Below are 26,629 nucleotides of genomic sequence, written 5' to 3'. Positions count from 1 at the left end.
CTTTCACTTCAGGCTCTCTCCAGCCTCTCTCTGGTTTTTTTGCGCGTCTGTTCCGGACGAGGGGGCGGTGGGGTGGCGACACGTCATATCAGCCGCCGCGCTCTGATTGGCTGCCGATTCTCACCCGACACAGCTGTGATTGTTTTCTGCAGAGGAAGCTCTTGCCCCTGGTATGAGCTCTGTGCTGAGGAATGGAGGCAGCGCTGTGTGTGTGTGTGTGTTCTCAGTTTGTATTTGTGCGTGCGCGCTAACGATGGTGTGAACACAACGCAACGTGGTGATTACTGTCCTTGTTGTAACGCACAGGAAAAACAAAGGGAGGTCTTTTTTTTGTAATCGTTCCCCGAGGAGCTGAATGAAGAGGAGTGGAGGTTTCTCTTTGGACCAGACACTGAAGACGTCTGGAGAACAAGGTAAGGAGGAGGGGGGGTAACTGTGTTTTATACATTATTGTTACAACTTGATCACTTGTAGCAGAATCCGGAAGACAGCTACCTCACTGATCTGTCATCCTGCATCAATGTCTCTCTCCTCCAGCCCCAAAGTGCCAAATGCCCAGACTAGAGGACCACTGCTGGAGCTGCTCCTGTGCATCGAGGGTCGAGACCAAGCATTCATCTGGGGCGAACTGGTTAGCATCCAAAGCTGAAGAAATGATGTCCATCATCACCTCGGTGCTCAGCAATGCCTACGGCTCTCTGCACGACGTCCGGACGGCCAACCTGATCCGCCGGGGTCTGGTGCTCTTCACCGTCGGCGCGTTCCTCGCCCTGGTGCTCAACTTGCTGCAGATACAAAGAAATGTCACCCTGTTTCCCGAGGAGGTGATGACAACTTTGTTTTCGTCCGCCTGGTGGATCCCACCGTGCTGCGGCACAGGAGCTGGTGAGTGCGCGTTAGAAAAAAATGTTCATTAATGCGTTATAAATAGTTGTCGAGGGCTAGTTTGACCTCGGTTATCACCAAGTTTGTTGTTAAGTTATGGACAAAGGAATGCAGAGAGGGGAGGGGTTACAGTACAGCAGACTTTCCCATATAAAGACAACATGATCGTGATAAATGAAGCCATTAAATGTAAAATTTAATAATCATGTATGGGCGCTAAAACTCGCGAAACCCTCTCTGAGGTTATTACGCATCACTCGCACCAGACTAGGCAGGGAAATAGACTGATTTTAAACTGCCAAGGGCATAAAAACAGCACCTTTCTATTGTTGTCACATATATCAGTGACTGTATGATCAGGTGGTAATGAATCATCATTCGGCTTTGTTTTTGTAAGCTATTACACAAGCCTTCCTGTCAGGATGTACTAGTCTTGGATGGTTTTGCCTGGCAGTCGGTTATGAAAAAAAAAAAAAAACCTGACTTTGCACAGATGGCAGCGATTCTCGGCCTCTGATTGGCCGCAACAGCCGGACACGAGGCGAGCTGCGCGCTCATTGGCTGGTGTCATAACGGGTGAGCTGACGGGGCGGTTCCTTTAAGGCCAGGAACCAGGAAGTGAGAGGGGGGAAAAATAAGAGCGCATACCGTCGACACCTCCTCCCATGTGCTGCAGGGCAGAAAACAAATGAAAGTGGAGGTGTAGGTACACGTCCTCAGTTTGTTGACATTAGTCTTCGCCCTATAAATGTCTTTCACAGTCAGGTAGGAGCTTGTATAAGGTCTGTGTTGCATAAACAAGGCTGTCCTTACTGTGCAGTGAACTTATCTAACTTTTGTGATGTGTTGATCCTCTGCAGGCTCTTGTTTGCTGCACCCAGCTGTTATTTTTCAATTGATTGCTGAACTTAAAATGTGAAAATGTCTGTCACTAATCCACAGAGCCCGAGGGGACGTCTACAAATTAGCTTGTTTTGTCCAACCGACAGTCAAAACCCAGAGACATTTAGTTTTATAATGATGTAAAAGAAAGAAGAAACTTTTGAAACTTAGTTTTTAGTGAACTTACTGCAACTTTTGGGATGTTTTTATCCTCTGTAGTCTCTTTTTTATTTGCTTCACCCAACCATTATTTTCCTTTCCATTAATCCATCAGTCAAGTAACTGATTAATTGTCTAACCTATGAAATGTTTTAAAAGTATTTAAAATGTCTGTCAGTCGTTCCCAGATCACAAGGGGACGTCTATAAATTCCTTGTTTTGTCCAAGACCCCAAAATACTCAGTTTATCAGACTATAAAACAAAGAAGAACAGCAGATTCTTCACATTTTTCAACCTGGAACCACCAAATGTTGGTGATATTTTTGTCTGATTAATGTTTTAACAAGTATTTGAATAGTTTGCAAAGCTGATTTAAGATTAGTCGGTTATGTATCGGTTATATATTTTGGGTTTTGGAGTGTTGCCCGCACAAAACGAGCAATTTATAGACATTCCCATGGAGAGTAGAGAGTACAAAAGAAAAAAAGAGCTCAAAGTCACATAAAAACCAGGAATTACATTAAAAGAACCATCAAACAAACAATATAAAGGGAAAGTTCAAGACCTTTTTTGTTGCAGGTGTCTAAATGAGTCACTAATTATGGAAGCGCACGTTCAGCAAATGTTCAGCAAATAGAATAATCCCACACAGCAGCTCCGTGACAGGATTTGCCTGCTGGCGTTTCACAGAATTTCTGCTTATCTGGTGTAATTCGGGGTCTGTTTGTTCCTTTCTTCACAGCTGTTGTCGGCCTGCTGTACCCCTGCCTCGACAGCCATTTGGGAGAGCCCCACAAGTTCAAGAGGGAGTGGGCCAGCGTCATGAGGTGCATCGCCGTGTTCGTCGGGATCAACCACGCCAGTGTTGTATCCTTTCATGAGCGACTCGCCTTGTAGATTTTGTCAGCGTCCTGTTCTTAGTTTGGACCGGTATCTGAAGCATGAGAATGCCCTGCTTTACCCTCTAAGAAGTGATGGGACTTGCAGGTCGCACAAATATTTGAGTAAGAACTAATCTCTTGCCAGCGTCATACTGTTTGACTTTGTCCTTAACTGCCTGGTAACACAGAAACTAGACATCGACAACACCGTGCAGCTCTCGCTAACACTGGCAGCCTTGTCCTTGGGCCTGTGGTGGACGTTCGACCGGTCCAGGAGCGGCTTCGGTTTGGGCATCACCACCGCCTTCCTGGCTACGGTGTTCACACAGCTGCTGGTCTACAATGGAGTCTACCAGTGAGTTAAACTTTTATCCGCTGTCGTCACGCTGTGTTCAAGCACAGGGGGAACAAAAGTTAACACTTAATCAGGAGTGTTTTATACGACACTCGCAACAAGAACTATGTAGCTTGGCTCGAGTGTTAAATTAAAGAATGGAGTAGATGAGGTACCTCGAAGACGTCCCACCTGCGCGATTCCATCGAGAAAGATGTGACAGATAACGCTTCAGGTATATTTTGGGAAGCTCCCTTGTCTCTGGGAGCCCAATTAACAGGCCCTCCTACCAGCTTCAGTGGCACATCATCAAAAATACACTGCGGAGAAAAAGGACTGTTGCTGGCGGTAAGAGGTTCAAAAGGCAGCTGACTTTACAAGGTAGAAACAGAGAGAGAAAAGAGAGGAGATGATTATATTTTCAAGCATGACATGTCTGTGTATGTTTTCCCCGCGCACAGATCTGTCTGAATGTGTCTCTTTATCTGTGGCATGACATTCTGCGACATCTTATTTAGCTTTGGCGGGGCTTGTTGTTACAATACATTATGAAGAATGATTAAATAAGGTGATTTCTGTCTTTCAGGTACACGTCTCCAGACTTCTTGTACGTACGCTCCTGGCTCCCCTGCATATTCTTCTCAGGCGGCGTCACTGTGGGAAACATCGGACGGCAACTTGCCATGGTAAAGTTCGCAACCCGTTTATAATATGTGCTTCTGTAACTTAAGGGTCAAAGATGCAGCTGATTTTAAAGATTTAGTGGCATCTAGCAGTGAGGTGGCAGATTGCAACCAGCTGAATATCCCTCGTGTCATCGCCCCTAACGACGGCTCATGAAAAATGCCAGAAACGCAAAAGGCCCCCCCTAAAGCAAGTAGAAAAAGACAGATTAAAGACAAATAAATTGACACAACTGGTCACGTTTCTTTAAAGGTTTACATTATGACATTATAATCTTTATGTGCTGTGTTGCAAAGACATCTACTGAAGTTAGCATGCTAACCAGCTAGCCCCGTCCCGGTCCAAAGCTCCTGTGCTAGCAGTATAAACACTCTCCCAGTACTCCGAGCTCCCAGTCTGCACTGCTAGCTGCATGGCTAACTGAGCTAACTAGCTAATGGCAGCCACAGTTAGCAGTTTCTCTGGTGATATGCTGCCCCCTATGAGTTTTGAGCATGAATTTGACGGGATGCCAATTCTGACATATTGTACCTTTTTTTTTTTTTTTTTTTTTATAAGCAAATTAAGGAGTTCCTTATGAAAAAGTGTTTTTTAAGAGAAGAAGAAAGTCGCCTGACTGTTGAATCTCTCAAATATTTCTTTCACTACTGGCCTCAAAAGTCCAGTCACCCCAAAATGAATCCATTCAGCACTGTCCATGTATATTAAAGGCAATGACCTGGTTTAGGTCCCAAAGATTAGCATCCATCTGACTATCTGCTGTATTGTTTTCCTTCTTAGAGATACATTAATTATCGATTCCTGCTGCTTGAATGTGATCCTAAACAACTGTTAAGAAAGAATTTAACAACCTCGTTTGACACGTGACAACATTTCAGCAGCCAAGTGGTACAAAATTGTGTCGTCCTACATGAGCGGAACAGAAAATTACTTCAATTAATTCAGGCTTTATAGCTCGAGGCTTGTTATGTGTAAAATGAGACACATTTGGGCGTCTTCACTTTCAGCTTTTGGGTGAACTGTTCCTTTAAAGAGCCACCAAACAAATTGCAGTGCTGCAGTTTTACCATGATTATAACTCAGCTTTTATTATGTCAGAGTCTGTGTGATTAACATCCCTACGCGTTTATCAGTATCACTCGTCAAACATCTGCATTATCTGCACTCTGTCCTGACTGTGGAACAGAAAAATGATGAGTTCAGAGGACTCCTCTGCACCACGCGTGCTTTATTTGCAGTTTTTCGGCTGACGCACAACAGCCGATAACGTTGTCAGATGGTTTAAAGTTGTTCAAAGTGCACTGGACGCCCCCCCTTCCCTCATAATTATCACATCAAGTCAGCTTTGATGTCTTCATTAAGCTTTTGCCCAGAAGCCTCACCTCATTCTGTCTGTAAAGTACGAGTCCCGTCACTCCCTCAGTTTGACTCAGTGAAAGCGTGAAAGCAGATTAAGGGCTGTTGTTTTTCACAGTCGCGGCGAGACACAGAGCCAGTCAGGACTCGGCTGACCAGAGGGTCATTTGCTGCTTGTTGTTTTTGTTTGTGATGAGGCCTGAGGAATGTTGGCACAAGTCTCAGCTCGTGGTTTTGTTCTCTGTTTTTTCTCTCTTTCGCTCCAGCGAGTCATTTATGAGAAGGATCAGGAGGAACATGAGTTTCTTTTACTCAAATTTGTTTTGTTTTTTTAAATTAAGGATTAACGATGGTTACAGTGAAACAATCTGGTTGGCAGCACTAACCGTGCAGAATAGAAGCTCTTGTACTTATTAGATCTGCTTTAGAGCTGAATGTCTAATAATTTCACCAGCTTATTTGAAGGTGCAGTCAAATGTCCCGTTTTAAAAGATCGCACAGGCCAGCACACAAACTATTGAGACTTTGATGTCTGAATATATTGAAATTGTTTTGTGGTGGGTAAAATAAGCGATTGGAGAAGCAGTTAGCAGTTTCACTCCTGCTGAGCAAGTAGTGCTTTCTTCCCTCTTAGGGTACAAAATGTTCAGTTTCCGTTTGGAAAAAAAGGGAACAGAAAGAAAAAAGTTCCCTTCTGCAAATAGGAACTTGACACCTAAATGTGCAAAATGTAAGAATTGGCCACAAGTAAACTTTTCTGCCAACTTCTAGCTAAATATCTCTGCAGCACAGTGTCAAAAGTCTTATTTCTTCACATTATGTTGCCAATTTGTGTTCATTTTTGAATGTCTTCAACTAAAATGTTTACATATTGCAACTTAAAGTCGTCCTGAAATGTTCCCAAAGCAGCGGCAGGTCCATGTTTACTGGAGAATCTGGAAGTGGTACACAGAGTTTGGTGTCACTACTCAATCTTGGACAGATAAAGATGCAATATGTAATCATTTTAGTTTCAGCATTCTTCATTTAACTGCAATTATCAACAGGATCTGAAGAAATATCAGTTTTGACATCATGTTGAAGATGCATGCTAACCAGCTAAGAGAACAGCTAACTGAGCTAACAAGCTAACAGGGGCTTCAGTCATAAACAGAATACAGTTAGCAGCAGTTAGCTTCTCTGGTGATACGCTGCCCATGTTTGTCTGGAGAATGAGTTCAACAGGTGGCCAATTCTTACATATTGCACCTTTTTTTTAAGTTTAGTTATGATTAGCATTTGTTTTTTTCATTTAGTCCAATAAGAATAATAGAATAATTAGTAAATTCATTACCAAATATAATCATAATCATAACCAAACAAATTGCTCGTCTTTACTGCAGTTCAGCGTGTAGTTTGTCCGAGTGGTGTTGCCGTACTTAGAATGCACTTGTTCATGAAAACGAAACTGAAAGTGTGTTCACCTGTGACTCACGTCCTGAAAATGAGTCACCTGAAGCTGATAGAAGTCATCAGAACAGAACAATAGTTTGAGCGATCAAGAGGATTCGATGAGTAATGAGTGGGATTATATATCTACTTCAGTGCTTACACAGAATTACCTTGAGCCACCACCAGCTCACTATAGAGAAGCTACCCTTGCATACATATACATGAGCTGTTTTTCTACTGCTGCGCCACGTTGATGGGTTGATATGTCATTAACACTGTGCTTCTTCTCTCTCTCCTCCTCAGGGTGGTGTCGAGAAACCCCACATGGACTGAAAAACGCAGCAAACCAGGCGAAAGGGCGGCCGATGTAAAAAAAAAAAAATGGACAAGTTATGAGAAAAAAGACTCATTGTTTCGACTTCATCCTTTGTTCTCACAACAAAGTGTGGGTCAGAAAAGCCCCTCATCTAACGTGCCATGTCCTCTGCACCTCCCTGTGGCCAACCACCTCTCCCTCCCTCCTCTGTTGTACTCCATTAGCATTAAGGCTTCCTTCGCACTAGACGGGAGGACGGCGTTTGCCTTTCTTTTTTGTTGTTGTTGTTTTGAAGTGAACTGTTGACTGGTTTTATTTTTCGCGGATCTTTCTGCTTTTTATGGAGTGGAAGCGTGCGTGCGTGTGCTTTAGCGTGGTTGTATCCTGGTCTTAGCAGAGAAGACATGAGGGGGTGCTAATGTCTTTTTTTTAATTTTTTTTTTTACAGTCTGAATTTAATATGATCATAAAAGGGAAATATTGTATGAGTGGGCAACAAAAAATGTCTTCACTCTCACGGAGAAATGTATTCAGCGGCCTCAGTGGCACCGCCGAGGCACAGGGGAGATGTATGTTCCCAGTTAAACCAAATTAAGTATTTATTTTATAACTTCTGAATGACCCCAAAACCAAATGTACCGTGTGGTAGATACTGAATGAGGCTTCCAGTTTTGAAAGGAATAGTTTGACATTTGGGGAAATATTTGAAAAATTGCTTCCTTGCTGAGAGTTAGATGAGAACATTGATACCACTCTTATATTTTTATGGTAAATATGTGGCTAAAGCTAGCAGCTGGTACGCATAGCTTAGCACAAAGACTGGAAACGGGGGGAACAGCTAGCCTAGCTCTGCTGAAGGTGACAAAATCCCCCTACCAGCATTTCTTAAGCTCACTAATTAACACATTATATCTCGTTCATTCAATTTAAACTTTAAAAGTTAAGCTAACCATTGCTGGTGCTAGGCTACAGATTTAACGTCCAGAATTGAGAGTGCGATCAATTTTCTCATTTAAGTTTCAACTATTTCTGTAAAGTGACGATGAAACAGAAGATTGATACCACTCCCAAATTTGTACAGGAGATATGTATTGTTAGCTAAAGCCAGCAGCCTGTTTGCTTAGCTTAAGTCAAACTTAAAAAGCAAACATAACCGTTACTGGTGCTAGCTTCACGTTGACCATTGACACACAAGTAGTATTAATCTTCTGATTTAGGTTTAGCTATTACTTTAAAATTACAATGAAGCAGAAAATTGATACCTCTACCAGATATTTAAGGTAAATATGTAACTAAAGCCAGCTGCAGGTTAGCTTAGCTTACCACAAAGACTGAAACAGGGTGCAAACTAGCCTGACGAAATCTACCTACCTGCATTTCTAAAGTAAATAATTATTATATAACATCTTGTTTGTTCAGTTTAAAGTCAAAGCTAACTGTTGCTGGCGCTCGTTACGCTAAATGTGTAGCTATAGCCAGCAGCAGTTTAGCTTAGCTTAGCACACAGACTGGAAGCAGGCTAAAAATTGCTAGCCTGGCTCTTCCATAGGTAACAACATCCGCCTACCAGCATTTCTAAAGCTCACTAATTAAACATTATGTCTTGTTCATTTATTTCAAACTTTAAAAAAGCTAAGCTAACTGTCACTGGCGCTAGTTACACATTTACCATATAGACACGAGTGGTATCAATCTTCTCGATTAAAGTTGAACTATTTGTTTGAAGTGACAATGAAACATTTTCTAGAGAGGAGAGAGACAGGAAATATGTACAGGAGTGCCAACTACCGATTCCTTCTGGCTGGTATTAGCTTCTGTATGATGACATGTGACACACTTCAGTTGTGTTTACCTGTGAAGAGTCTCACATTCACAGCTTTCTGTCAGCACAAGATCACATTTTACGTGTTGGAAAACTGCTCTGAGACCTTCAGTTCATTGTTTGGGCTGTTTCGGACGAACAGACGGAGGATTGTTTAGTCAGGAGGAGGGAGAAGTATGACCTCAAAGCATTATTCGGGATTGAAACGAGTAAAGACGGCCACCGTGGTGGCCCGTGTTTTGGAAGAATGTACCGGGAGTATACTACGCTCAACAACCTTTGCCAGCATTTGTGGTTAATGTCAAAAACATTATCCAGTGATTATTCTCCCCTTGTGACCAGGTGTTAAATGTCTTATAGAAACTGACCTGTGATTCCCATCGAGACAAACATGTTACCGTGCGATTGTACACTTTTCCCACCTTCAATTGTACCTTCAAACCAGCGCTGATAGTTTGGGAACATACAGCGGTTGTAGGAGAGGAGCAGGACATTATTACTTAAGATTTGCAATCTGTGATTGCCTGTGTATTATAGAATGTAGTGCTTTTGTCACTATAACAATTTAGTTTTATCATTTGTACAAACATAATGACATTATTGCTTGTATGTATAATGGCTTGCCTATGTAATCAGACAGGTATTATTACCATACTAGACCTACAGTATGTTAGTTAGCGTTTGGGGGTCTAGAGGATTAAGTGCAATCAGAGTATACATGAGCCGATTATTCTTTCCTTTATTTATTATTATTTCTGACAATGGCTAAAAAAAAAATATAACTTGTTGTAAGTATATGCAGTGTGGATACTTCAAAAAAAAGCAATAACATCTTTTTTTTTTTTTATTTGTCAGAGATTACATGCCTTTCAGAGTCAAAACCAATGACTCTCACCAGAGAGACAACATAAGAAAATATATTGTGTCAAACAGAAAAAAAATCTCATTTAGTAGCATTACGGAAGGAAACCTGATTTATTTTTTTAAATACTTTTTTCGTGGCAGATCACTTCAGGTTGAATCTGCCCACGTTCAGGTGTGTTAAACTGAAGAGGAAGCTTTATTTTTTTGAGGTGGTGAAGCACCTTCTGTTTCAATGTTTCAGAGTTTCTGTGTGTGTCTGATATTTCAGCTGTGTATCATTTTTGCTACCATGGATTTAAGTGAAAAATAAAAAAAAAAACACCTGACCAAGGATACCTGCGTGTAGTCGTTACTCACATGTGGGACTGGATTAAGAGCTTTAAAATGAGCTTATTACAGGAAATGGATGATGTGCATGGCACTTGTCAACACTTCTTTTTTCCAGTGACACAAACCTGATACCAACACACACAAAGCAACCAGACAGTAGCCTAATTACACGTCTCAACAGCTTCAAAAAGACAATAACCCTCTGATATTTTGGGGGGATGTTGTCAAATGTGGCCGCGGCTCAATTGCGCCCCGAGCTTTCTGGGGTGCTGACGATGGCATTTTGTTGTGTCTGCTGTCACGGCCAAGTTGAATAGATGAGGACACTCTTTTGTCCAGGCTCTCTGTCAGTCTCCGGAGCCATTATAATGTCTTCGGCTGCATCTTCCCCTCTCTGTAAGACCCCTCCCTGTATCTTCCCCCCCAAAAAACCCCTGAAACCACCACCCCCCTCCACCCCCTGTGTGTCATTGGGATCATGAGGAACTGCCCACCCCTACCCCATCCCCTCCCTCCTCTGTCTACCCCCTCTCTCTGAACACGCCTTTCTGGAGGGCAGACTTCTATTTATACCTAGCGGGGGACTGACAGTTAACCTTTTGCACTGGGGGAAATTTCTGGGAGTGGGGCCAATATCTGTGGGCTATTCTGAATGAACCCCTCGTCCTGGGAGCCTCTCTATCTCCATCCACCCATCCATCTATCCATCTATCCATCTATCCATCTATCTATCTATCTATTTATCTATGTATCTATCTGTCTGTCTGTCTGTCTGTCAGGACGATTGAGCGCCACACGCCACCTCTCTCTTCCTCCTTCTTTCAGTCTCCTCCTCTTCAGGCAGAATAATTGGCCTGGCTTCAACCGCCTTTCATTTCCAGCCACAGCAAACTGAAAGACTCCATTAGAGTGCCTCCTTATTGCCAAAACACCCCTCCCTCTCCTCCTCCTCCTCCTCCTCCTCCTCCTCCCCTCTCTGTCCTTCCTTCAAGGCGAGGAGACAGGCCTGGGCCTATCTGATCTATTGATTTGAGCCATATATAGGCCAGACTCTCCAATTCCTTCTCCTCGCAGCACCTTTGTTGTTTAGATTGTGTCTGTTATCGAGCCTCTAATTTGCTGAAGCTGGTCGACTGCCACAAAACATGAAGACAGTGATGTCAACATTTAACAACTCTTTAAATTATAACAGGCTGTACATAACCTACCCGCTATAAAAGTCACTTAAAGATAACAAGCAGAGGGCCCCACCGGCGGGTCAGCGAGTGCAAACACATACTGCACAGCCAAATATCGTTCAGATCCACAGAGGTGTACTTTAAATTCTAGTAGAGGCCCCAAAGTTTCCAAAGACACCAACCAGTTTGCTGAGTTTGTATTATTACCTCATTAATAATGTAAAGATTAAAATTCTGCGTTTGGATTTCTTCTCCCAAACTACACAGTCTTCAAATACGAGGGAACTTTGTGTCTTTTTCGTGGATCAATTCAGTTTTGGAGACTTTTCTTGATGCGGGATAATGTTAATTGTTGATTGGCGTGGTTAAGAAGTACGTATGAGAAAATGTTTCCATACTCAACAATACACTTTTTCCTCTGATTTCAATATTTTATTTCATATTTTTGGTTTCATGTGCGTTTACAAGCTGACACGGCCGAGAAAGAAAACATCAGATCCTCAGTTCACACGTGAAACTGTTAGCTGGAAGAAAGAAAGAAAGAAAGAAAGAAAGAAAGAAAGAAAGAAAGAAAGAAAGAAAGATTCAACAATTTGGGCCAAATATAAAATCACACATGACCTTGAACGCCCCACATTTATCATATACAATCCCTTCTGTTAGCACCTTTAAGCCGAGCACTCTGACTCAGACTCTGTGTGTACAGGTGGCCTGTCTCCCTTTTACCACAAGTCTCTGCCTGTCTCACACATTTACAGGACATCTTGACAAATGCTGGGTCCTCCTCCACTGGACTGAGTTCAATGTCAACAACTTATTTGAATTACTTTAAAGCGCATACTGTGGAGAACCCTGCAGTATGATATGAGATTACAGTGCTGTCGACTCAACAGTGATTGCTTTTGTTACCACCAGATGACAGTATTTATCCTCTCAGCTTGTCTGGACATTATTACCATGACAGCTGTGGACCCCTAGTGGAGGGACAGGGGACAGCAATGTCTTGCAGGGGCCTGATGAGGACTAAAGATAACATGAATCCAAAACCACATACAGAGGGTATTTACTGACTATAGGCTGTACAGTGAATGCCCAAATGTTGCACAGGAAGAGGAAAACTTTGGAAAAATCATATTTAAATGCTTTAAAAAATACAGATTTTTCCTTAACCGCCGATGAACATAAAAATTCAGATTCAAAAAAGATAATTTATTAAAGAGTGGCAGGGATATTATTCCTGGAATATTTATCTCACACTGCAGTGAGCGGGGCAGAGTCACATGCATGATAGAAAAGGTCAATGAAATGGATTGAGTGTGGAGAAAATCATTGCACACTCTTATTTCTCTGCCAAAAGGTCTTCAGTGGCATTAATGTCCTGCTCTCTGTGATATATAATGAAAGATAGTGTGTGTGCAGGCGTGTGTGTGTGTGTGTGGAAGTGTGTGTGTGGGTCGTTTAGGTCTACTGAGTCTTCATTACACCAGAGCTGGGTCCACTCCTGTCCTCTGCCCTCGCTCATTGCCTCTCCCAGTGCCGGCCAGGAATAATGAATTACAGTGGATGCCATGGGGGGGCTGAGTGAGTGGCTCAGAAGTGGACTCCATTTTAGCTCAAATTACCTCTCAGATCCCATTCAAATGGCAGTCTCAGGCTGCTCTCTGCCTTCTGTGTGTGTCCCTGTCCGGGCTTCAAATTAACTGTTCACACCTTTTCTTCATTTAAAAAGCTCTGATTCCAGCTTTTTCTTTTCGTGGTCATTTCTTCAGTGCTTTAGGTTAAATAAAAAAATTAAAAACACCCAGAAAAATCAAAGAAATACAAGCAAAACATGTCAGGGGGATAGTCTACACATACAGCATCATCTTTAACAGTGTAAACAACAGTTCACGTCTCAGTGGGATTTATCAGTTCAGTCAGCGTGCTCAGCCTTGTGTGCCATTCCTGTTGATTCCTCTTCTTCCTCCGCAGGACAATAATAAATATGACAGCATAAACCTCAGGTGATGCCACATTATGCATGCCATCCAAAACAAATCCACCCCAGTGTAAATTAAACACACCCAGTGCATCTTACAGCCCAGATCAGGCTCTGTAAATCGAGCCGGGTAATAAGAATAACTGAATAAAAGGTAATGGAATAAATCAAGGTGAGCATTTCCATTGCATGATCCATCCTGAGAGGCAAAAAACAAACAAACATGTATTTTGTGGGAACTCAAACAGGAGGCTCTAAACATGTAAACCGCATGTCAATCACGCTAATTCCTTAGTTTTGTACAGATAACAAAAGATTTAAATATAAAGGGATGCTCTGGAAGTCTGGATTATTAAGAAACAGACATTAATGCACTGTTTTTGGCTTATTTATGGGTTTAACTGTGCTAATTAAACATATCAAAGTATCAAACAGCCATTCAATAATTCAGATTATATCCTAAAAACCAAAAAAAAAAAAGGCCAGAAACCTGTTGTGTCACACACAAACACACACACAAGCTGATCTGTTCATGGACACACACATCCAAGAAAATATGTCCAATGTTGTCAAAGAATGCTGATATTTGCATAATCCAAATCATGCTCGCAGCCCTGTTTAGGATGCACTAAAGGTCGATGTTTGTCATGTTTTAATTAGTCTTCATTAGTAGGCGTAAGAGGCATTTCTGGGGGAAGCAACAGGCATGCAGCCTATTCATCTCGCTGCTGAGAGATGCACAAAGTTGGCAGGCTAAATCCATCTGGGAAAGTTATTGCGCCCCAAAATGGCCTTTGACAGCGCGCCCCCCGATAAGTGACAAATTCACAACATATCTGCGAGTAGGGGGGTAAAAACAACTCAGGTGCACGAGTAGAGGGGTGAAAGGGACTCCCGTCCGTCGCACATGGCGCTTTCAGGGGAGTCCAGCACTATTTTGGCGAGTTTTAAACAGCGCACAGGGCGCGATGCCACACAGGGAGAGGGGTCGAATAACCGCTTATGACTGACCTCCGTCCACTATAATTAAAGTTGCAAGCTGGACCCAGAGACATAACACAAATTGTTGCTCCCATTTAGGAGGAAATAACCTGATGGCGTGCTGGATTTTTTTTTCTTTCTTCTGGCCACTTTTACTCAGACTTGTTCTAAAACATTGAGGGTTGACTGTTCTGTGAAAAGTGCTGAAACTGGACAAACGCACCTTGCAGAGATGTATTGATTGCGCAAACTTCTTCCGCTTTTGATTGGCAGGATTTTGTTTTTGCATGCATCTTGATGTTTTACTGCCCTGCCTGCTCTCAGTGTACACATTTTACAAATGTTTTGGGGTTTTTTTTTTTCTTGCAGCAAGTGCTTTCCACCTGTCCCTCCTTCCTCCACTTGTTCCTTCCCTCCCTCGTAAACTCAGGAGCTCGAGACAGGTGCGCGAGGCATTTAGACGATCCCAAACCCGTAAAGCATCCTGGGAGCACAAACTTTAGAGGCCACCGTGAGTGAACACCAGGTAGACTGCGGTGCACCTTTCTTTTTTTTCCTTTTTTCTTTAACATGACTTCTCTTTGTGGCTTGTTTCATTCATAAATAAATGCCCCCTTCTTGTCCCTCTCTCAGCTCCCCCCCTACACACTCACCCCCTCCCTCCCTCACCCCCTCCATGTTGCATGGTAGCCTATTTGTTCTGTATGACTGAGAATGTAAACCCATTAACCTCACGGAAATAGCCACCACGTGTAGTTCATTCTTTGCTGTCACAAGTTAAGACGTCCCGACATGTGAAAAGTCCTGCCGAGCAGCTGGAAAACTACAGTAGGAGAGGAGCAGTGAAGGGCCTGACACCAGTTGACTGTAACGCATTATAACAGTGCGTGCGCGCGGAGATGGAGGCTGACAATACCTGGGAGGAAATCCTTAAGAAAATAAAACTCATGGATGACTTTTACGCTTTTATTTTGACATGATAATAAGAGCAAAGCGCCTTGTTTAAAGCTTAAAAGGGAATAATTTGGAGATAAACTAAAAAAAATAAGGATTAAAGTAGGACAGGATGTTTAAAAAACTCCTTTCTCCTCCACTTTTAAATAATTTTTCAAAATAAAATGAATAAGGTAGACAGGTGTTTTCAATTTAAAGCAATTTACGTTTGGCATTAATGCGAAATTAATAATGTCCCCTGTTTGTTTTGTGTTAAGTTTACGAATAGGACTTTGATTTCTTTTTTAGGGCACATTATGTAGTATTTGTGATTTTATTTCACAATAAAAGATTTGGAAATTGAACAAACGGGCTCTTCACAGTTTAATGTTACTTTCAAGGACACCAATTTGGGCTCGTAATAATCCCTTTCAGGCTGGATACTCAAATCACTGACTTTGTTAAAACTATATTTTCCACTGCGAGACTTCGGCCAGGCCAGAAATCAATATTAACTTTTATAGATTTTATATTTAAGTGACTTTTATATCGGTCCAGCATCCAAAACAACTTATTTAACCACAGCTGCTGAAATGTTTTCCCACGTTTGTGTCTCTGTTTTTAGAAAAAAATATTTTCCTTTCTAATTGGATGCACATTCAGACGATTGTCCGGCTGCTTTGTCTGGATTAAATTCACTTTTCTTGACATTTGAAGATATATTAACTCTTTTTTTTTTTTTAAAAACAGTGACTTTCCCGCTAAACGTTTTCCTCATATTAGTGAAGCGTTCAAGAGTTTGCTGATGGGAACTCAGCTGCATTCAATTAGCCTTCATCTAATTTAGCCGGGGCCTTAATTGCGCTCAGGGTGGTGCAGTTGTTTGTGCTAAGCTCTGTTTGAGACTTCTGTGGAGAAATGCGAGCCGGCTCCTTAAGAACAATCCCAATTCAAATGAGACTTATCTACGCCAGAGCGATCAGACGGATTAAGAGTTATTAAAACCTATAAAGGGCTGAAAACCAGAAGATTCAGCAGCCCCGAAGTCCGCTGCGAGTGGCGACTCCAGAGGATTTCTCTGTAAACACATTCACGGGGAAAGAAAAACATTATATAGACATCATCTACATACAATGATGTACGATGGAGTGAACAGTGGAGGGAATAGAAATGCATTTAAATGAATTGTTGAGGAGCAGCGTGCTGATGCTCGTTTTACCACAAAAATAAAAAGCAACATTGAAGTTTTATATCACGTGTTGACTTTTGGAAGAATAAGAAGTAGGTTTATATACATGTTACAGTATTTCAGCCGGATTTGAGCAGCAGAATGGAGCTTTAGTATCCTATAAAGCAGGCAGAGGTTCGTATTTCACGCTGGAAAAATAGCCATCTTGACTCAAGCTGCAAAATAATAATTGCATTTCTTTTAAATCCACTTTTTCTTCCTCCTCCCCTCCGTAAGTTTCATGTGATTTGCACATTCCCCCCCCCCCCAAAAAAAAAAACTCAACACGGCTACCACTTTGTGGAAAATCCACTGGCGCATTTGAAACAAGCGGAACTCCCTTCTCAAATCCTAGAATTTATTTTTAAATTCATCTTATTTCGAAACTAATTGACTTTTTGCAGTGTAGACTCAACGCAATTAGGCCCGCTTCTAATCTTTTCTAATTCGGCCGCCATGCTCTTGGCTTGACCCGTGATACAAAAAAAAAAACAGGGGGCAACGAGCTTCCAGGCCCACAAAAGCACACACAAAAAAAAAATCATACAGGATCATCACATAGGAGAAGACGTGCTTTCAGGTTTTGAAAGGCACAGGAAGCTGGAGGATTTGGTCCGACCCCTGCATGGTGATATCTTTTAGAGACCCCCATTCATCTGGAGGGGAGGGATGGTGACCGGGGGAGGAAGGTGGGGGGGGTGCTGCTGGGGTATAGGGTGGAGGGGGGCTCAGGGTGCATCTGCAGAGGTCCCACCGCCCTCTGATCTGTGAGCTGGCACACATCACGGCGTCCATTCACAAATCCTCCTTCTGCGCGTCACCTTTTGTAGTACTCCATAGTACTGAGCGCTGGTGACGTGTAAGACAATCCTACCAAGGAAAATACAGAGGAAAAAAATAGGTTATAGGAACTCAAGGACAGGGCACATGCGCACAATGCATGCGATTTATTATAGTAGTAGTAGGAGGGGTGTGTATGTATGTGTGTGCGTGAGGAGGAGAGGGATGGAGGGAGGGGTATATGTGTGTGCGTGTGTGTGTGTGTGTGTGTGTGTGCGTGCGTGTGTGTGTGGAGCTATAAGTGAATATGAAATAGACCCAGTTTCTGGATTTATAGGCAGAATCAGGCGGACAAAATGTGCGCTGCCGGCCTTGAAATGTTCCCAAAACAAAGAATATTAACCCTTCCGTGCCAAGCAAAACGCAATTCGCCTGATTTTCTTTTTTTTTTTTTTTTTTAAACAAACAAGAGAGAATGGAGAGGAGAAAACTGAGGCATTCACTTATTTAGCAGAACCTGACAGACATGACATGTGCGATAATCAATATTTGCTGCTTCCCTGAACAAGAACAGAATATATTCATGGAAAATAATAATTCTACACAGCCTGTATGTTTTAACCACAAGGCAGCACTCTTTTCAGATAGTGAAAAAAAAAAAAAAATTAAAAATCATACCTTTAACTCACAATAAGGAGGTCGTGTGTGCGGAAATTAACAACAATGAAGGCAAGAATTTTCACAAAACTTCATGTCATCGATTTGTGATTTGACAAAAACAACAACAACAAAAAAAAAACAGCTATGGAGCAAATTATAAAAACGCTTAAATGTGAAACGTGGCAGAGCAGGGCGTCGATTTCTGCACATATCTGAGGCGCAACATCACCAGAAATTGGTCGCTTTTTTTCAAAAACGTGTCTCCAACTGAGACATTTCATAATATTTCAGCAAAAATGTGAAAACACAACACATGCACAGGTCTGAGAGTCACCTGAAATAAAAAACTACACACGCCTGCAGTGCAAGCGAGTGAGGCCTGCATGGTAAGCGCGTGCATGCACGTTATAAAGCCACTATAACACACTGGTTTGGATGGTTTTTCATCATGTTACAAGCAAAAATAAAAATCTAGAATATTTTGGAGTCATATATGCATTTCGCCGCGTCTGGGCAGCTCAGACCTGAGCACACATATTTAAAAAAAAATAGTGTGTGCAAGTGAAAGCTGCCATCAAAACATCATTTTTATAAAATAACAATATTCCAGTAAACAACAAACATCCTAAAAACTGAATATGGACTGTCTCAAACAACCTTATAGCCGATATAAAGTAGGACAATGAAACTACAAAGCAAGCGTGACACCAAAAACACAACAACAAGGCAAAAACTGACTCATTTTAGCCTCAAATGACAGATTTGACTTGACAATAAAAATATAAAAACAACAATATCAAAGTATGCAAATCAATTAACTGCTTCAGCACTATTTTAACCCATCGTCAACCAGGACAAAGTGTCCTACAATCATTCACAAGCAGAAAAGTCAGAAATCCTCAGTCAGTAAACACAGCGATGATGGTGACAGGACACATTTAGCCTTTTTTAGCCAAAACAAGCCAGTCAAGACTCAACAGACAGGAGTTAAAAACCCCATAATAGTGGGATTATGTGTTTGTAAGGTATACACTGCAAAACAAAACACACACACACACACATAGTCGAGCTTTCAGTATTACAAGCCTGTTGTCCTGCTGAAAGCTGCAGCACAGAGATGACTTCTGCACACTGGTGTTTCACCTCTTTTCGAGGTGTGCGTAAAAATCACAATTCTCGATCCACTGCCATCCACCCAGTCCTCGTTTTTTTGTTTTAAATCGCGACTTCACAACGGAAACAAGTGGATCAAGTGCCAGATGTGTCATTTTTCGAAAGTGAAATAACATCCCAGGGCTTAATAGCAGGCTATTTGGCGTGTTCATATGTGTATTTTTTTGCAGTGCACACAGCCTCTGATTATAATTCAGAGCCTGAAATGGTGTCATTTCCTCCAGACATCCCTGTTTTGCTGTGAGGTTAGAGGCCAAGCCCAGGCGGTAGCGGCCTGTCTGTGCCTCCATTGTCTGCTGCTTATTTAGCGCTCAACATTAATCTGCGCTTCCCCTTCACAAGTGAGAAACAATCGCAGCATGAGAGTGGCCTGTCTAATTACATCTCTCCCTGCCCAACTTTCACTTTGAGCAGCCCCGACGTGAGAGCTCGGACGGGCCCTTTTGTGGTGAAGACATGTGAGAGGTAGATTTGGAGGATAAAGGGTTTTTTTTTTTTTTTTAAATGCAGCGAGATGAGAAATAATATAGAAAAATAATATTCACAGATCAGCTTGGAGCTTTAGTGGAGCTGCGTGCCAATGCGCGTTTGAACGCAGGCTCCAGATTGAGCCCAGGCAAATATTTTAGCTAATAAGACTTCACTGTAATTGCTTTGCAATTTGCACAAAGCCTGTGTTTAACAAGTGAAAAGTCAGGGATGGCTGCGGGACAAAACCTGGCTTACACTCGAGCTTAAATTACAGGGTTTGACGTGCCACAAATACAAATTAAAACAACTGTTTTTTGGGGGGCAGCAGGTTATTGTTGCAGCCAAAAAGTGCACGTTTTTTTTATGGCAAAGCTAAAATAAATGTGAATAATCTCCTCAAATCAGAACGGCTGACCGGCCTGTGATGCACGAATAATCACAACAAAGTACGCGTCTTGTGTTTCTATCAGACATTTGGATAAAAGTTGCTCCCACTACCTAAAAACTAGAACAATGCACGCTTGCGTTAAGAAAAAAAGCTATCTGCCTGACTTTCTAACTGAATCGTTCAAAGGCTCCTCACTCAGTCTCAGTCTTGCAGCTCCTCTGGTCCTCCTCGATGCCCCCTTTTTCTTTTTTTAACGCGCAGCCCCGGTTCAAACGCCAGCGGAGAGCCGGCTGAGCCGTCCCTGCGAGCCCGGTGGCGTCCTGGGAGGAGGAATGGAAACTTAGTGCTGGTCAGCAAAGTTACTCAAAGTTTTGTCTTTGGCGCGACTCGGTACCCTGAGCACCGTGCACAAAACAGTTTGTTTGCATCACTGATTTCTTTTAAAGGGATATGGACCCAGTTCTTGGTCGACCGCAGCGTCACGACAGGCGAACATGAGAACATCAAAAATATTAAGCACACATCCTTGCGCGTTTCAAATCAGACTCTTTGGCTGTCACGTTGCAGGTTTTGATGCGTTTTTGTTGCCAATTATGAGGGAAGAGACGTGTCACATCAGACCCTCCTGCGAGCCAGGGTGGTTAAATCTCATTAAAAGAGCCAAGAATGCGTTGCTACTGAAGGTTAAAATGGAGATAAATGATTTGAGATCAATTTAAAATTTAAAGAAAATGCAGTCACCACACCCTCAGTTCAAAATGTGGGCATATGGACGCGCATCAGGTCTGTTTTACGCATTTAACCTTGGCCAGGACAAACTGACTTTAAGTTACTCCGAGTCCAATTGTCCTTACAGGTGTTATAAAAAACCTTTCATGCAGATCTATTTCCAACAGATAATAGTGTTTCCACTCTTGCCTAAATGCGGAATCTCAGAGAATATTCCAACACATGTTGCTTGAAAGATTTTCACGCCACGGGCCCCTAAATGCATCCAAAACAGGCGATTTGACCCTATTTTACAGGATCTTGTCTTCACGTGAGAATAATTTTTGTTTTCATTGCTTTAAAATTGAGCTGTATTGAAGTTAAGGTGCGTAAAAGTGTCCACAATGAAACTTCCTTACATCTAATATATGTTGCAGTGCATCCAAATGAAGAAAAAACGGACTATTCCTCATTTTTATTGGGAATCCCTCCCTGCCCTGCGAGCAAGCAAGCAAGCAAGCAACCCCGGGGGTCCCCACAACCCACTCTGACAAGCGATGCTTCAGTTGTTTTCATAAACACAAACTAAAGCAACGTCGTGTTGATCTTTGGGAACTAAAACTCAAAAAAAAAAATATGAAGTTGCATGTTCATAAACGTAGGTGAATTATCGGGGAGTATCTGGGAGCATGCACTGGATTTAAATTAGGCTTCTCCTCCGTCAGTCCAGGACTCTTTCCCTTTACTAAGGCGAGGATGGGCGTTTGTGGACTGCTCTGGTGTCTGCGTCACGTGGCCTGGTTTCTGCCATCCCATTGGTCCAAGGCACGTGTCTGGGAGGACGGTGGGAAAACGTCACTCGGGGGGCTCGTATTGAAAATAAGAACAAAACTCCAGAGTGAGAGTATTAGAGCATCAGTTTAGGAGCCTCTTTATTTACCCTTAGTTTAGTTTAGGCGTAGGCATTGCTGGGCACACTGAAATCGGATAACAATAAATTGGATGGTGCGCAAATGGCACATGTTTTAGCTCTGCGGTGTCAGTTGTAACCCGAGATTGAGGGAATATATGTCAAAAAAGTATGCTTTTCTCAGAGGACACTACCGCAAGGCTTTGCATGGTGTCCAAGGCACTCACTAGAATCTGAGTTTTATTTTTTTATTTATTTTACGCGTGCGGGGTTTTTTTTTTCGCAATCGTAATTTTCCCCCGAAGTTCTTTGCCAATTTTATTGCAGCAGAGAGAGCGATAAAGGGGTTAAAGAGAGTAAAGCGGGGAAAGTGAATCAGTATGGAAGAAAATGATCACGGCAACAGAGACGTGGTGGAGCGGCAGGAGTCGGCGGATGAATCCAACAGAGCCATCCTTCCCCTCTTACAGGCGCCGGGGAACCTGCAGATCCCTCACCGGGTCACCAATTTCTTCATCGACAACATCCTGCGGCCGGATTTCGGTCGGAAAAAGGACGCGGGCGCAAACCGCGAAGAGAGTAGCCTGGCATCGCGGGAGAGCCACAACAGCCCCGCCGCCCCTCAGACCGAGCCAGTGGGGAGCACGGTGCCGGCGGAGGGGACCTCCACTCCGCACACGGTTACCGGGGCCAAGAAGCCCGCTATAGCCGCCGAGGAGCCCCTGAAACCCCGCGGGGACAACGGAGACCAGTGCCTAAGCTCAGACTCAGACAGTTCCCAAGCCAGCTCAAACCCATCATCAACGTCTCAGCCCATGCTGTGGCCAGCCTGGGTCTACTGCACCCGATACTCGGACAGGCCTTCTTCAGGTTGGTGGCACCGTGCATGCGTTTTACTCTATACCGTGTTCTCGGTAACCTGAAATACCCCGTAACACTGACCCCGGATGCCTTGACCGACTTCTCCCGAGTAGAGCAGAGCGAAGCGTGCAGAGCTGCGCAAAGAGGCAATTTATCAAAAATAAATGCATGTAGAATTTGTAGAAATATTATTTAACGCACAGGACAAATCGCGTGGTGGACTGCATGTGCACGATTCCCTCGTATGATGCAGGAAAAATAAGAAAATCAAATATTAAAAAAGGCTTTTCGTGCGAGTAGGGAGTAGGCCTATTTTAAAATGCACGAAAGCAAAAAAAATATTTCTTTTAAGCCTCCAAACCTCCCTTAAATATTTATATTTTAACTTCTCACCAAACGCATGAAAACATTTTTTAAAAAACAGCCATTTTGGGCACTTTTACGCACGGATTTTTCCTTCACTAAAATGCTCTTATTCAGGCAGCCTTCTCGCGAATTTCCTCGGGTTATGAATATGATAATGCTGGGGTCCTACATACACCAAACACAAGCGCGCTGACAGGCTGAACGTCTCCCAGAGCATCTGCAGCTCTCTCAAAATAATATCTGGGGCTCTTTTCGGGGCTCTTTTCGCTCCTTCGATGCGTTTGGCGAGTTGTGTTTGGGTTGGAATTAAATATGCATCTGTTGTCACGATGGACGCTCCCACAGCCCAACGTATAGAGACTTTTGTGGTGTTATTTATAATGTTTACTTATAAGAAAACACACGTCACAACTCCTCAGGCCGCCGTGAGGTTAATATGTAGTGTGTATTTTCTTAGTGTCCATCAAAAGTGGAGTACAACTTGTTCTCATGCATTATGTAACGCTGTATGGAGTGGCGTAGGCGACTACTACGAGTTGTAGAGCTGCACAGTTTTGATACACACATACACACACACACACATACACATACACACACACGAGCTGATTCATCAGTATAAAGCCTCGGCCTATGTTATTGTGTCATTAGTGTTTCGCACCCTGTTTGGAGCAGGGGACCAGCAAAACACTCAGTCCGAAGCTTCAGCGAACAGGCCTCAGATTGGAAAATTAATGTGTATCCTCAGATTCTCTTCACGTTTGCTCATTGAGGAGCTTTTCAAGTGGCCCACAAAAACAAAAAATGCAAAGCAGCTGCACTCAGATGAATCCTCTACATCCAGCTCACCTGCAAAACAGAGGCTGAAATGCGTCAGTGATGGTTTTTGCACTGTTTTCCTATTGGTTAATAATTCCTTATTACTACACAGTGTCAGTATGTGTGTGTGTGTGTACGTATGTGTGTGTGTATGTGTGTGTGTGTGTGTGTGTGTGTGTGTGTGTGTGTAAGCGAGGAAGAGGGATAGAAACAGGGAGGGAGGGGAGGTTTTGCTTCTTGGGTGTTTTCTTCAGTGGACGTGTCAACATTTTACAATCAAACCTCCTCGGGTTTTTTTTTTTTTTTTTACAAAATGCTTCAGGGAAACTTATTTTGTTATTTTTTTAAATACAAAAAGCTTCTTGTGAGAAATTAACAAAATGATAACAAACGTCCGAGAAGCTATTTGTTGACTAATTTCTCCATTTTGGAGATTAAAAGAAGTTAGAAAACCTACATTTTCCTTTTAAATCAGCTTTACGCACAGGTTTTTAGTTAATTTGTAGGCTCTGTCGTAAATGTAAAGTAGTAGGATAGTATAGTAGGGATACGTGGGGTGGGCATTTGAATGAGAAAACCTACAAATATATATTTTTCATTTATGAAGTTGTTTACAAAGCAGTTTCTTTCTGGTTATCGCCATATTAATGACCAATGTATGTGTCTCTGTCACCCCCCCACCCCCGACCCTCCATCTCACCCACTCAACAGGGCCAAGATCTCGCAAACCAAAGAAGAAAACAGCCAGCAAAGAGGACAAGCGACCACGGACGGCCTTCACAGCAGAGCAGCTGCAAAGACTAAAATCGGAGTTTCAGACAAATCGGTATCTGACCGAGCAGAGGCGGCAGAACCTGGCGCAGGAGCTGGGCCTGAACGAGTCCCAGATCAAGATCTGGTTTCAGAACAAGAGGGCCAAAATCAAGAAGGCCAGCGGCGCTAAAAACAGCCTGGCCTTGCACCTGATGGCACAGGGACTGTACAATCACGCCACCGTCACGTCGTCGAAAGACGAAAAATCAGACAGCGATTGATTTCCAGAGAAGTCACAGCAGCCTCCTGACGAAAAACAACCTATAGTAGTCCTATGATAGATTTTTAAAGAGATATCACTGCGAAAGTCTACCTACAGGAATATTTAATGACACCACAGCAGATAAAAATACCATAAAGTTCTATACCATTACAGGAAATTAAAAAAATAAATACACAGTGAGGTCAGTGGACTGCAGAGAGTCCCCACAGGATTATTTAACGACACCACAGGTCTCTATAGGCTCCTATAGGAATATTATAGTGACTTTTCGTGATATGGGAGGTTTTGTCAAGCCTACAATGCAATAATTTCATCGAATAAAAGGGCCAGTGTGTAGAGTATACCAGCATAAATTGTTTAAAAAAATAGAGAGAGATATTTCTGCAATATCACGTCTATAAAAGATGTTGTATAAAGGTATGTTTTCATTGTTTGTCGTCCCCCCCCCCCCCCACCCTCCCCTCTCACCCACCCAACAGGAGGTACCAATGCTTACACCCTTCATTTTTTTTCTATAGGCCTACTGCTATCCATGATTGTCATCATTTTACATTGATACTAACTGGCACTTTCCATCTGTCAGTGAAGTGAAACAAAAACTGAAGTCCAAAGAATATTTTTCTGCTGCATCCAGGCTACTGTGAATTTAAATAAATGCTAACACGACTTTTTATTTCCACGCTTTGTTGGTTTCCTTTGGTTGTGTTTTGGTGTAAGAAAAAGAAAACAGGAGAAAAAAAAAGAAATGGGAAGAGAAAAAAAAAAGAAAAAGACAAAATGGACAAGAGCAAGGTGGTTTTTAATGAGTTGCTAATTGGGCAGACGACGAATTTTGATACGTTTTTTTAAAAAGAAGAAACAAAAAAAAAAAACATCCACGAGCAACAGTTTATTATCACGACTGGAGGGAGGGAGCGGATCTTTTTCTAACACGCCACTGAACTAAAATGCTAAGCTAGGCCTTGCTTTCTATGTTTGTGGTCGTCTCATAGCCTTTAAACTGATATTCGTGCGTATTCCCCTTCGTTATACCAATGCATCAGTGCAGCTATTATAGTTTTTAAAATAGCAATATGAATCATTCTTTTGTAGCTAAATGAATTGAAGGCTATAATGCTGCCTATTAAGTCACAGAAACAACTCTGTAGCATAAAGACAATGATGACAACCATTTTGCGCACTCTTTCGAGTATAGACTATAAAAAGCAGGTTATTGGATGTTCTTGTTAAATCTTTCTCTATATACAGTTTTATTACATATCCATATATCATAAAAAGAAGGCAAATCCGTCAGTGACTGTATTACAAATGTTGGAAATCTCTTATCGTTGTTGAAAGGACTTCATATGTGTATTTATATAGATTATATTGAGAAAAAAAATCTATCCAATGACCAGTGTTGCTTTAGAGTAGATATCTGAGGTGTTTACACTGCTTGTTTATCTTGCAATAACTTCTTTTTGTTTCCTTTTATTTTTTGTTTTGTTTGTTTTTTGTTTGTTTTGTGAATGAAAAATAGTTTATGGGGCCTTTGCATGAAAGCTGCAATTTGTTGTACTTGGGCAAATAACTGTGTTTATAAAAACTTTGGTCTTTATCGACGGAAGTATGATCGAGCTAAGTTTCAGACTGTATCCATACCAAATTGTGGACTTTTTGCCTTTTTCAAAGTGTTTTTGTTGTGTATCTGCAAAAAGTGTGTGTGAATTAAAATCCACCAAACAGAAACACACTTTGCCTTAAAGTTCAAGTGTGAACTTTTTATGAAACAGAACTGTGCCGAATCAGAGAAGCAGTATTACTTCAAATGCAGACTATTCAAGTTTAATGCCTTTATGAAAACTGCTGGTACGACATTATGAATTTACTCATCAGCGTATATCTATCTATATATGAACATGTTTAAATAAAATTACAACACAGAGTTGTAGAATACAATGCTATTTTTTATTTTATGTTGGAAGTATTCTTTGGTATAAATGTACATAATTTGTATCATGTATTAATTGTGTAATTAACTGCCTCCTGAAAAACTGCAAAAGAAGAGTAAATAAACCTTGAAGATTATACACAAACAAGTTTCTGGCATCTTTAAGTGAAGATATATTTCCATAAAAACATTAAAAAAACAACAACAGAGGTTTGGTTGAAGCTGCACATGTGACCTTCAATCATTGCTGAGCTTCCAAACGTAGAAAAGAAACAAGCTAAAAAGAG

The 26,629-nt window shown here is 42.0% G+C and overlaps 2 protein-coding genes across 3 annotated transcripts; both read left to right on the top strand.

Moving 5' to 3' along the window:
* Positions 1–82: 82 nt before the first annotated feature.
* insig1 (insulin induced gene 1) lies at positions 83–9,948 on the top strand. Of its 2 annotated transcripts, XM_073488020.1 has the most exons (7): positions 83–170; positions 307–413; positions 538–885; positions 2,670–2,794; positions 2,997–3,163; positions 3,729–3,828; positions 6,917–9,948. In XM_073488020.1, the coding sequence occupies exons 2-7, from the start codon at positions 356–358 to the stop codon at positions 6,944–6,946; spliced, it is 828 nt and encodes a 275-aa protein (XP_073344121.1). In that variant the 5' UTR covers positions 83–170; positions 307–355; the 3' UTR covers positions 6,947–9,948. The 2 variants fall into 2 exon arrangements, with proteins under 2 accessions (XP_073344121.1, XP_073344122.1); XM_073488021.1 differs by lacking the exon at positions 83–170 and having other exon boundaries at positions 180–413.
* An 11,765-nt stretch (positions 9,949–21,713) lies between these two features.
* Positions 21,714–24,410, top strand: en2a (engrailed homeobox 2a). The gene is made up of 2 exons (XM_073488758.1): positions 21,714–22,203; positions 24,088–24,410. Exons 1-2 carry the CDS (start codon positions 21,714–21,716, stop codon positions 24,408–24,410), a joined length of 813 nt encoding a protein of 270 aa, XP_073344859.1.
* The last annotated feature ends 2,219 nt before the right edge of the window (positions 24,411–26,629 follow it).

Source organism: Pagrus major, chromosome 19, assembly GCF_040436345.1.
Source record: "Pagrus major chromosome 19, Pma_NU_1.0".
NCBI classification, from domain to species: domain Eukaryota; kingdom Metazoa; phylum Chordata; class Actinopteri; order Spariformes; family Sparidae; genus Pagrus; species Pagrus major.
The sequence above is the reverse complement of the archived record's forward strand: the minus strand, read 5'-3'. Positions and strand labels throughout refer to the sequence as shown.

Excerpts from the sequence above, each read along its gene's own strand:
- insig1 (XM_073488020.1), top strand. The coding sequence starts at position 356 with ATGAAGAGGAGTGGAGGTTTCTCTTTGGACCAGACACTGAAGACGTCT. Across the intron at positions 886-2,669 it reads GTGCTGCGGCACAGGAGCTG|CTGTTGTCGGCCTGCTGTAC; the intron begins GTGAGTGCGCGT and ends CTTTCTTCACAG. Across the intron at positions 3,164-3,728 it reads GTCTACAATGGAGTCTACCA|GTACACGTCTCCAGACTTCT; the intron begins GTGAGTTAAACT and ends TCTGTCTTTCAG.
- en2a (XM_073488758.1), top strand. The coding sequence starts at position 21,714 with ATGGAAGAAAATGATCACGGCAACAGAGACGTGGTGGAGCGGCAGGAG. Across the intron at positions 22,204-24,087 it reads CTCGGACAGGCCTTCTTCAG|GGCCAAGATCTCGCAAACCA; the intron begins GTTGGTGGCACC and ends CCCACTCAACAG.